The following is a 12,380-nucleotide window of genomic DNA, read 5'->3' as shown; positions in this document are numbered from 1 at the left end:
CTGGTAAGTCTGCTAGCGTTCTAAAGTCTCCTATAAACCAAGCTACTATGGTTTTTATTTTTAGTCTGAGACTTTTTGGAATACTAGGTAATTGCCCAAGCAGTAAATAACTCTTTCTGTTCAGCAACAATGAGCAGGATACTGGTCACAGAGGATACATAAATATTTGTTTAGCAAGATCTACAACATTGTTTTTTTTTTGTATTTACACGAATGTACCTGCTAACTTCTTAGGAAGTGGTTTTAAACTGAAAAGCTTATATAAGAATAATTTGAGAAATAGTTGTCAAAAATGCTCATTTGCGCATCACAAAAACTACTCCAAACATGCTTAGTGAGGACCCTTTATGCAGCTGATCCAGAAAGTGTTTGATGCGCAAAACACACCCAGGAAAATTGTCATGAAAGAGTAGTTTTTTGTGATGCGTATTTGAACTTATTCAAAAGAAACTTGAGCCCTGGGTTGTGGTTTTTTGGGATCAGTATTTACTAACAGTTAACTGTTGTCTGTTTTACGGGAATGCTGCTAATGTTTAAACTGTATGCAGAACAAGGAGGTATGAATCACTGGTACTCTGCATGACTGTGCTTTCATATAGGTCCCGATGTAGTTTACCACTGTGGTCACCCGCTAGTGATTGCTTCTTACAGCTCATTTCAATCTTGCTTATATTAAAGAGAGGATGGAATATTCATATTCGTTTTGGACCCAAAATGGTTTCTAATCGCAAGTTGTCGCAACTTTCCCAATATATGGCTCTGCTCCCCACTCCCATCCCGACTACCGCCCTCTTGTGTTCAAGCATTATGTCTCTTTTAGATATATCTTCCCATCATTTGTCTTGTACCGACCTCATTTGAGGTGCCTGTCTACATTGGTTCACATTTGACATTTGAAATGCATGATATTTCAGAAATTTAACTTTGCATGATCTTTGACTCCCTCGTTCTTTCTTTTGATAGACAAAAGTAGTTGTCTTCCATTTTGCAAAAATATTGTTGAATTGGATCTCAAAAGTAGCAGGTCTGGAATTACACTTAGGACACAGAGGCCATGACCTTTGTGCCCCTTGTCTTGACCTTTATGCCTCTTATATATCTCATATATTTTCTAATGGAAGTGCATAATAAAAATGGCCTTGCCTCTCAAAGATGAAATTCCAGGCCCAAAGTAGAGTATTTGCTTTCAAATTCATTGTTGTGAAGTTTTCCATTTTATCATCTTTCAATTTGTCCACAGTGATCGTTCTTTGCACTTTCAAGTCACATTGAAATGTATATTGAATCTCGGTTTAGTTCAAAGCTCTATAACCATTTTCAATGTTAGGATGTCTTATTAAATAATAAATCACAAGGGAAACTGACTAGGTAAGTTTCAACAAGTTTGGATTTGAACAAAGAAACACTGACAGGAGCAGGACTTGAACCGACGACCTCCGGATTAACGTTCCAGATTAACATATTATTGTATTACAGATTTGTTCTCTTTGATCATCCTTGTACATTTATCTCCTACCAGGGGTACCAAAGGTCAGAGTTCACTGAGGGACATCCTACAGCCTCTAGTGAAGGGCGTGATGGACGATAAGAAGATGAATATTAACACCAGCCCGACAGACGTCTACAAGGCATGGATTAATCAGATGGAGTCTCAGACTGGTGAAGCAAGGTAGGGATAAAGATGCCGAGTGGTTTTATTGTTTTGTTTAACTTTATAGGGGTCGAGTTGAACATTAACACCAGCCAAATAGGGCCCAATTTCATGGGTCTGTTTACCCTAAGCAAAGAATTGCGCTCACATCAAGCATAGTAGTCTAGCTCACTGCACCCAAGCTGTTGTGTTGTCAGTAGCAGAGTGTTGGTTCGAAACCCCGTCATGACATTATTGCTTCGTAAAAAGTTGGGAAGGTAGTGCATTCTGCTCTACCAGCCAGGCTCCTAGTGGATGATAACCATGCCTACATCCATATGGTGTGTTAAGTGTGTAAACCTCTCCTAGTGGATGATGACCATGCCTACATCCATATGGTCTGTTAAGTGTGTAAACCTCTCCTAGTGGATGATGACCATGCCTACATTCATATGGTGTGTTAAGTGTGTAAACCTCTCCTAGTGGATGATGACCATGCCTACATTCATATGGTCTGTTAAGTGTGTAAACCTCTCCTAGTGGATGATGACCATGCCTACATCTATATGGTCTGTTAAGTGTGTAAACCTCACCTAGTGGATGATGACCATGCCTACATCCATATGGTGTGTTAAGTGTGTAAACCTCTCCTAGTGGATAATGACCATGCCTACACTCATATGGTGTGTTAAGTGTGTAAACCTCTCCTAGTGGATGATGACCATGCCTACATCCATATGGTCTGTTAAGTGTGTAAACCTCTCCTAGTGGATGATGACCATGCCTACATTCATATGGTCTGTTAAGTGTGTAAACCTCTCCTAGTGGATGATAACCATGCCTACATCTATATGGTGTGTTAAGTGTGTAAACCTCTCCTAGTGGATGATGACCATGCCTACATCCATATGGTGTGTTAAGTGTGTAAACCTCTCCTAGTGGATGATAACCATGCCTACATCTATATGGTGTGTTAAGTGTGTAAACCTCTCCTAGTGGATGATGACCATGCCTACATCCATATGGTGTGTTAAGTGTGTAAACCTCTCCTAGTGGATGATAACCATGCCTACATCCATATGGTGTGTTAAGTGTGTAAACCTCTCCTAGTGGATGATGACCATGCCTACATCCATATGGTGTGTTAAGTGTGTAAACCTCTCCTAGTGGATGATGACCATGCCTACATCCATATGGTGTGTTAAGTGTGTAAACCTCTCCTAGTGGATGATAACCATGCCTACATCTATATGATGTGTTAAGTGTGTAAAACTCTCCTAGTGGATGATGACCATGCCTACATTCATATGGTCTGTTGAGTGTGTAAACCTCTCCTAGTGGATGATAACCATGCCTACATCTATATGATGTGTTAAGTGTGTAAACCTCTCCTAGTGGATGATGACCATGCCTACATTCATATGGTCTGTTAAGTGGGTAAACCTCTCCTAGTGGATGATAACCATGCCTACATCTATATGATGTGTTAAGTGTGTAAACCTCTCCTAGTGGATGATGACCATGCCTACATCCATATGGTGTGTTAAGTGTGTAAACCTCTCCTAGTGGATGATAACCATGCCTACATCTATATGATGTGTTAAGTGTGTAAACCTCTCCTAGTGGATGATGACCATGCCTACATTCATATGGTCTGTTAAGTGGGTAAACCTGTTTCAGTAGGTGTCAGCTACCCCTTGTGGCAGTTGAATTGGCTCGATAGCTCACATCAGTGGCCACAAGTGGTACTCTAGTACCCATAGTGAGGTATTTCAGTCACTCGACTTTTTTTTTTAAAAGCAGTGGACACTATTGGTAACTCCTAAAATAATTATTGGCTTTAAAACCTTACTTGGTAACGAGTATTGGGGAGAGGTTGATGGTATAAAACATTGTGAGAAACGGCTCCCTCTGAAGTGACGTAGTTTTGGAGAAAGAAGTAATTTTCAACGAATTTGATTTCGAGACCTCAAGTTTAGAACTTGAAGGCTCAAAATCAAGCATCTGAAAGCACATAACTTTGTGTGACAAGGGTGTTTTTTTTCTTTCATAGTTATCTCGCAACTCCGACGACCGATCGTGCTCAAATTTTCACAGGTTTGTTATTTTATGCATATGTTGAGATACACACTATATTACCAATAGTGTCCACTGGCTTTAACATAGAAGTGAAAGTTTTTTTATGATTTGGTTTTGCTTGATTCCTTTCTACAGTAAGCTTCCGTACGACGTACCTACAGAGGTAGCTTTACAACACAAGGAGGTACTAGAGAGAATAGAGCAATCAGTCAAGAGCCTTGGTGCCGTAGCTGAAAGATTCCTCACTGCCATCATATCCGCCATCGATAAGTTCCCGTAAGTACACAAGGCATAGAGGCAAGGCACTATGCTCCCAATGCATTTTTCTCTTTCCACGTTTCCAACTTATTAGAACCAGCTGTCGATTTCACCAAACTCTTCCTAACTTTAATCTTAGGACTTATGATGAGGTAAGTTCCGTATCCATAGACGTTAGGACGCATTGAACCCATCCTAAGTTAGGACAAGCTACTCGTCCTAACTCCTAGCGTTTGCTGAAATCGGCTGCAGGGCCAGGAAGTGCAACTTACGTTCGCTTGGTAACTGTAAAATTCCCTGAACCACGAGATAGCAGAAACAGGTTACCAGCCAACATTTAAAAAAAAAAATAATTGTTGCCTCTGGTGCCACATTCTTGTTTTGCTTTGCAAGAAAATTAATTAAGCAGTGTTTTCTACAAAAGAGATTGTTTAGTTGATTTGTTTTAATTGTACTTATATATCTGTTTGTTACTCTGAATTCTTGTAGGTATGGTATCCGCTACATTGCCAAAGTCTTGAAGTTGTCACTTCACAACAAATTCCCTAATTCCACAGATGAGGAAGTACTGAAGGTGAGCTTAGGGTCTAACCATTTGGATTAGTCAATGAAAAAAACTGAAGAAAATAAATTGGTGGACCCACCCACCCAAATTTTAATTTTTTTTTTTATCATTGAATGGTGAATGGCTTCAAAAAAATTCCCTTTAATGTTATCTTCACAAATACTGAACTATCCCTTTAAAGAAGTTTTTTTTGTCTTTCTTTAGATTGTTGGTAATCTGATCTACTATCGCTACATGAACCCAGCCATCGTTGCTCCAGATGCGTTTGATATCATTGACATCTCAGTAGAGAAAGGAATGACCAATGACCAACGGAGAAACTTGGGATCTGTCACTAAGGTCCTGCAGGCTGTTGCATCCGGAAAAGCGGTAGGCAAGATTTTTGTCTACAAACCCCTGATTTGTTTTCCTTTTTAAATGGTCTCTATTCCTTTGGCAAATTATTCTTTTGTTGACGGTAGTTTTGCTACGCTGTTGGTGTTTGTGAACAAGATGAAACTAAGAAGGAATTATTTTGCTCATTGTTTTAACTGGTTTTGAGGCTATCCCTTCCTGTGGTAAGCCCCTAACCCACAAATTTGCCGTACAACCGTTGGCACATGGTTATCCCACTCATTTTTATTTTATTTAAATTTTGATTTATTAATATTTTATTTTTTTGTGGGGGGGGGGGGTGTATTTCAAATGGTACAATTGAGGGCAGTAAAGTCTGCTCAGTGTTTTTTGTCCCTGCCTTCACCTCGGTGTATGCCGGTTCGAATCCCACCTGAGACCAAAGCCTTGCATGTGGATTGATTTTTTTCAGTCCCTACCTGACTGCGTGGGTTTTCCCTATGGGGGGTTTAAAACGTTTTTCATCGTCTTCTTTACAAAACAATTGTGTGATGTATCCATTGGGATGCTTTGCCAACTATAAAATTCAAAGACTACCGTTTGTCATCCCCCTCTCCCTATCCTGCTTGATGTGTTCACGCTATGTTTGCTTTTGTTTCCTTATTTATTTTGCGCTGTTGCAGTTTGGTGGTGAAAGTGCTCACCTAGCTTCCCTCAATGGATTTGTCAACGAGGCATTTGGACGGTTCAAGTAAGCATTCCTTTAGAGTGAGGGTTACAAACATTGGTAGCTACAAAATATAAATTCTTATCAAGATATACACTGTCCACCATTACTAATTGTCTATTGAAGTTGTTGATTGTAATTTTTTACTGATTATTAGCATTTGACATACCCACCGAACCACTTGCCCAACCCAAAAAGTATGGCAGACTAGTTTTCCACTTTCACTTTTCTCTCAAACGAATATATATCATAAAAAAAAATATTGGAAGCACAATTCCAAAGATCAATGTTATACCTTTCCTTTTGAACCTTTGCTTTTATTTTTTTGATATTATGTTCGATGTCACCGCTAGGAAATGTTTAAACCATAATTATATTTGTTTTCACTCTCTAAGGAACTTCCTGCTGAAGGTGTGCGATGTACCGGAGCCAGAAGAACGATTTAATATCGATGAGTACGCAGACTTTGTCAACCCTTCCAAACCCATAGTGTACATGTCAGTCAAGGAGATCATCGACACGCACGCTGTGAGTTGGCATTTTTAGGACAAGAAAACAAAATAAAAGTAGCAAAAATACCCCTGTTATTTTGATTTGTTTTTCGCCTTACACAGAGTACATAGTTTTGTAGTAATAAACTAACTTCTATGAGGAAAAGAAAACAAAATAAGAGTAGCAAAATTATTTGTGTTAATTTGTCCAATTCCTGGAATGAAGTGATGAAAGTGTTTCAAGAGGCATAGTAATTAAAATCAAACTGAACATTTTAACAACTTTCTCCCTAATTCATTTTTAAAATAATACATTTTGTTATTATTTGTTAACCACTGAGCCAGTTGCTAGGAAATAAAATCACAGGAAATTCTCAAGGTGTTTTAATTCAGCCTCTACCACCCAGCATGTGATGCTCCTGGGGGTAAATGAAGTGATCTGGGCCTAATTTCATAGAGCTGCTAAGCACAAAAAATTTGCTTAGCATGAAATTTCTTCCTTGATAAAAACAGGATTACCAACCAAATTTCCATTTGTTGCATATTGCTTGTTACTGGTATTCAGCTGTTGTTTGCTCATCCTGAAAACCGTGTGGAGTATTGGTTGGTAATCCTGTTTTTATCGAGGCAGAAATTTCATCCTAAGCAAATTGTTGTGCTTAGCAGCTCTATGAAATTGGGCCCTGCCAAGCGGGGGCAGCTATTTCCCAGGAATTTTTAATTTTTAAATTTGTTTTATTTCAAAAGATTTAATGATTGGTACTTTGTCTTTCAGTTGTTACTTGAGCATCTTGAGTCGTTGGCACTGGAGGGAACCGATCCTCTCCACGAGCTGCTAGAAGATCTTGGGGAAGTCCCCTCACCCGAAGACATCTTAGGTAAGAAGAAAACGTCAATCATGTCTTTCTGACTCTCTCTCTCTATTCATGTATTTCCACTTCATTGCTTATGTGAGGGCAGAGATGTTTCTTGTGATCGGTTTAGCCGAGTAGCGCATATATTGCGCACAGGCTGTATACTCCCCAGGGAGCTGAGATGGTTTAAGGAATGATTTAAGGCCCAGTGACCAGGGGTAATAATGTTGGAAGCGCTTTGAGACACCCCTCGGGCGTGAAAAGCGCTATATAAAAACGGTCTATTATTATTAGTATTATTATTATTATTATTATTATTGTTGTTGTTGTTGTTGTTGTTGTTGTTGCTGCTGCTGCTGCTGCTGCTGCTGCTGCTGCTGCTGCTGCTGCTGCTGCTGCTGCTGCTGCTGCAGCCTTTGAGAAAGACTCTGCTAGGGTCGAAACATTGGGTCATAAACTATTTTTTGCAAGTCTTTCAGTCACATTAAGGTGTTAAGAAATTTATGAACAAATAAATGAATAAATAAATGAAAAAAAATATGAACCAAATTGATGTGATTTGTTTGTACATGTGGTGTATGTTCTAGGTGTTTATATAGATCCAATGATGAGTCGGAAATATCACCAGGCTCTTAGTTTGTTCAACAGAGGTAGAGTCTTGCATGGTCGCATGGGTCCTGCACTTCAAAAGCTTGAATAAATGTTGTATTTTGAGCCTGAGAAACCATTTGGACACAGACCGCTTGATATGGTTTGTCGTGGTCGAGCGGTCAAGAGCACTGGATTCAAGTTTAGGACCCAATTTGATAGAGTTGCTCAAGCACAAGAAGTAGCTAGCAGCAACACGTTGCTTACCAGAATGAGGTTACCTGCCAAAGTGCCATCCCAAATGGACTATGTGACTGGTTTCCTGCAAAATGTTTGCTAAGCAGAAAACCATTAAACACACCTTTTACTTGATCAGCTTAACAATTTTGTATGAGTACTCTGAAGATCCAACAATAAGTGCATGGAGTTGTTTGACACTGTACTCTCTCACAGAATTATTTAAAGCACTATCTTAAAACTATTTTTGTGCATTTTAATTCGCTTCTGGTGCATGGTATGTTAAAAATTAATGCATGAAGTTTTGGAGAAACAGGAGGCCATCTTGCATAGACAATTTGCTGTTTTCATAGAACCTAACGGCCTACCAAACAAAAGACATGTAACTATTTCAGCTGATCAGCTAATTTTCTCATTTTTGGTTTGGGAGCTGTGCCATTTAAAAAGACAATACTTTTTGACAAAATGCAGTCTCTTCTTGCCTGATCGAGAATGTGATGAGCATGAATTATTGTTTGAATCAACAAATCCAAATTTTCTTCAAGTACGCGCTGATCCTCCAATCAGATTCGCAGAATGGAGTGGTGATAAAAACCTTTATATAACACCCAAGCAGATCCTTGCCATTTGATTGGAGGATTGTCCGTCACGTGATAGCAAATAAAAGTACCATTGCACGCTGAGTCACTCACCGTGCTTTTTCGTTCCATCCGAAAAGTACCATTGCACGCTGCCAGCGTGCAATGGTACTATTCGGATGGAACGAAAAAGCTGAGTAAAAACATCACTGCGTGCGCGTTGTCTTCGGTAACGCAGCAAGGCATATTAGTAAAATTACTAGCATTCGTCTTCTACAATTAAAAATTGGAGGCCTACGCTTTGTTTGTTTTGAAAGTTGTATCTTTCAATCAAAATGACAAAGATCTACTTGGATGTTATATAAAACAAATAATGAATGTTTTTCATTCGTGCAATGGTGCGAATATGTTCATTCGTTGAAAGCTGGAATGTTCCATTCAACTCGGCTCCGCCTCGTTGAATAGAACATTCCATCTTTCAACTCATGAACATATTTGCACCATTGCACTCATAAACATTCATTATGTGTATAATATTGCACGGCTAATATCACTACCATGCGTATTGTGTGTTCTATGTCACGCGCCAAGTTTGCTTGAAGATAAATACGTTATCAGGCGCGCTCGTGGAAATACGGAAAATATAGCGCGTCTGCGTCCCATATCCAACTTGGCCTTCGGCCTCGTTGGATATGGGACGCAGAAGCGCTATATTTTTCCGTATTCCACTTGCGCTTGTGTGATAACTTGTAATGTCTCACACACATTTTGTGCTGGATATGTAGCATGATGTACGCCCCCCAATACAAGGTTTACAGGTTTCCTCAGGCTTGCGAGCTACAGTGATTAAGTTCACTTATGAGGTATCCTTGGCATCATTACCAGAAGTTTATGATAATAATGTGAAACTATTTTACTGTATTGAGTGTGAACTTTAACCCTGACCTTTGACCTACAGGTGAGATACCAGGTGAGGCAGGGGATGCTCAGTACGATGCAATCCTGGCAAGTATGGCCAAGACTGAGATGTCACTCACACTCACTAATAAGTTTGAGTTACAAGAAGATGACGATAGCGACAAGAAACGACTCTTCATCAAGTGAGTTTTTTTTTAGAGAATCTCTCTCAATGATTTTGTTACGTCCCACTTTTTCTTGAATGGTAATTCCATTCAATGGAGGCCTTAAAGATACTTTGACAATTTGGACTCAATGGGTCATCAAAGTTGCAAGAGTATAATGAAAGGAAAAAACCTTGTTGCACAAATTTGTGTGCTTTCAGGTGCCTTTCTCAGATTTTAATAATTTAAGGGAGAAATTACCTCAAAAACTACGTTACTTCAGAGGGAGTCGTTTCTCAGAATGTTTATACTATCAGAAGCTTTCCAGTGGTGGTTTTTATGCTAATATATATTTTGTGTAATTACCAAACACGTCCAGTGACCCCGAAAAGGAATTGTGCAATTTTTGTCTGAAAGCCTTCTTGTTTTAAAATTGTTAATGCAAAATTATTTTTCGAAATCTGTTTCTGTTTTAAATAGGACCAAGAGATTACTTGTTGACGTGATACGCTGCCAATCTGGGGATAATGTCACACAGATCTTAAATACTACAGCTTCAGATGAACAGGTAGCAAAGAGAATGCGATTTATACAGACTTTACATGCACTTTGGTACTACAGCAGACCATTTTTTTACCTTTTTTTCTTCTTCTTATTCTATACACAAACTCCTTGAGGTAACTCTTGGCCAAAATGGAGTCAGAATTGTATTTGAGTGAAGACTAAGGCCCTTTTCAAAATAATGGCTTTGGCATAGTCTGGGACCCCGTCACTTATTTTGAAAATCTGATTTTTCGGTGTGGGACTTTAACTAGCCTAACCCCAAGCCAAAGTGATAGTTTTGAAGGGGTGTACATCTTTTTGTTAAGTCATACATTATTTTAAACCATTTTCTTTTGTCTCTTCCTTTTTATTTGTTATTTGTAGGAGGAGCAGCATTCCGCAATGCTGCAGCAGAGAATGAAGCAAGATGAGAAGGCTGATAGTAGTCAGAAGATGAAACGGAACACGTCGGCCATGGACGATAGCAAGTATGTCATATTTTCCCCTTCTTAAAGCCAGTGGACACTATTGGTAATTGTCAAAGACTAGCCTTCACAGTTGGTGTATCTCAACATATGCATAAAATAACAAACATGTGAAAATTTTGAATTCAATCGGTCATCGAGCTTGCGAGATAATAATGAAAGAAAAAACACTCTTGTTACACGAAGTTCTGTGCGTTTAGATGGTTGATTTCGAGATTGAGGTCTTGAAATCAAACTCGTGGAAAATTACTTCTTTCTTGAAAACTATGGCACTTCAGAGGGAGCTGTTTCTCACAATGTTTTATACCATCAACCTCTCCCCATTACTCGTCACCAAGAAAGGTTTTATGCTAATAATTATTTTGAGTAATTACCAATAGTGTCCATTGCCTTTAAATTAAAGGCCTGGTCACACAGGCCTCGAGGAACAAAAAACGAGGAGAGGACGTTAAAAATGCACGTCCTCGATTGGTTGAATGAGCGTGGGCATATTCTGCATGAAGCAATTCAACCAATAGAATGCGTTCTCTTTGCGTCGTTTTCGTTATCGCTGCAGTGTGACTCGGCCTTAAGTTGTGCCTGTGGAGTTAGACGTTTTGTATATCTGATCATTTGTTTGTTGTTTTTATTTATGAAGGTTGCCGTTGCAATCCAAGAAGGAGAAGATTCTACGAAACCTGAACATCCTTGAGAAGGCAGGAATGGTTGAAAGTGAAGACCACTATCAGATCATGGTCAATGCAATAGCACAGGTATGTACATGTCATAGTCAAAGTTTTAGAAAATTTGATTCTTTGAGAAAGACTCTGCAAGGGTCGAAACATCAGGCCATTGTCTATTTTTTTGCAAAGTTTATGAAACTTGTATTTTCTAATACTTATAGGATATAAGGAATCAACGTCGCTATCGACAGCGAAGGAAACAAGACATCGTGAAGATGAAAGGTACGCTGGGTGCCCTGGAGGCTAAGGCTGAGTTCTACGAGGACCAGACGGATTATTACAATCAGTACATACGAACGTGCTTGGACAACCTACAGGCAAAGTAAGTATACAATCAGTACATACGAACCTGCTTGGACAACCTACAGGCAAAGTAAGTATACAATCAGTACATACGAACCTGCTTGGACAACCTACAGGCAAAGTAAGTATACAATCAGTACATACGAACCTGCTTGGACAACCTACAGGCAAAGTAAGTAGGATGCCAACTCTCTCTGATTCTGCAGAAAGTTCCCTGTCGTCGATTTCACAAAACTCTTCCTAACCTAAGACTAAGGACTTAGGCAGACTTTAAGGCTGAGTTCTACGAGGACCAGACAGATTATTACAATCAGTACATACGAACCTGCTTGGACAACCTACAGGCAAAGTAAGTAGGATGCCAACTCTCTCTGATTCTGCAGAAAGTTCCCTGCCGTCGATTTCACAAAACTCTTCCTAACCTAAGACTAATCTCAGGACTTAGGATAAGTCCCAACCCTGCACTGTAGCATGCGGACCTTAAGATTAATCCTAAGTTAGGACGAGTTACTCGTCTTAACTCGAGATAAGACGAGTCCTAACTCTTTGTGGAATCGGCGGCTGTAATTTACACAGACTTTATATGCGTTGACAGCGGCAGACAGTTCCATTTTGTCAAACCTTGACCCGATTTCATACAGCTGCTTAATCTATTGGCTGGTAACCATATTCCGGTCAGCCTAATTTTGTTATGCTTATAGCTGCTTTGTTTTGCTCTGTAAAAGTTTTGCTCTCGTAGCTATATAAAATTGGGCCCTTTTTTTCAGAGCTGCTAACTCTCCTTGACTTTGCAGAAAATTCTCTGAAAATAAACCAATCTTTCATGTTCTGATGAACAGATTTGAAAAAACTCCCTGATTATTAAAAGTTTTTTCAACCATCAGAACTTGAGTCCGATGCAGTAGACCGCTCGGCCACGACACACA

The 12,380-nt window shown here is 39.4% G+C and overlaps 1 protein-coding gene across 6 annotated transcripts in view; it reads left to right on the top strand.

Moving 5' to 3' along the window:
- The window catches only part of LOC117295251 (ras GTPase-activating-like protein IQGAP1), a 65,638-nt gene that overhangs the window by 47,812 nt on the left and 5,446 nt on the right, over positions 1-12,380 (top strand). For 4 of the 6 annotated variants that reach the window (XM_033777790.1, XM_033777788.1, XM_033777794.1 and 1 more), the window contains 13 exons: positions 1,520-1,669; positions 3,845-3,985; positions 4,457-4,541; positions 4,737-4,901; positions 5,549-5,616; positions 5,988-6,120; positions 6,859-6,961; positions 9,299-9,440; positions 9,882-9,969; positions 10,329-10,432; positions 11,067-11,181; positions 11,313-11,399; positions 11,730-11,803. In XM_033777790.1, the coding sequence (XP_033633681.1) occupies positions 1,520-1,669; positions 3,845-3,985; positions 4,457-4,541; positions 4,737-4,901; positions 5,549-5,616; positions 5,988-6,120; positions 6,859-6,961; positions 9,299-9,440; positions 9,882-9,969; positions 10,329-10,432; positions 11,067-11,181; positions 11,313-11,399; positions 11,730-11,803 (1,455 nt within the window). Of the gene's footprint in view, positions 1-1,519; positions 1,670-3,844; positions 3,986-4,456; positions 4,542-4,736; positions 4,902-5,548; positions 5,617-5,987; positions 6,121-6,858; positions 6,962-9,298; positions 9,441-9,881; positions 9,970-10,328; positions 10,433-11,066; positions 11,182-11,312; positions 11,474-11,729; positions 11,804-12,380 lie in introns of all 6 variants that reach the window. The other 2 variants (XM_033777793.1, XM_033777789.1) reach the window with 1 other exon arrangement.

The sequence above is a fragment of the Asterias rubens genome, chromosome 10, assembly GCF_902459465.1.
Source record: "Asterias rubens chromosome 10, eAstRub1.3, whole genome shotgun sequence".
Taxonomy (NCBI): Eukaryota; Metazoa; Echinodermata; class Asteroidea; order Forcipulatida; family Asteriidae; genus Asterias; species Asterias rubens.
The sequence above is the reverse complement of the archived record's forward strand: the minus strand, read 5'-3'. Positions and strand labels throughout refer to the sequence as shown.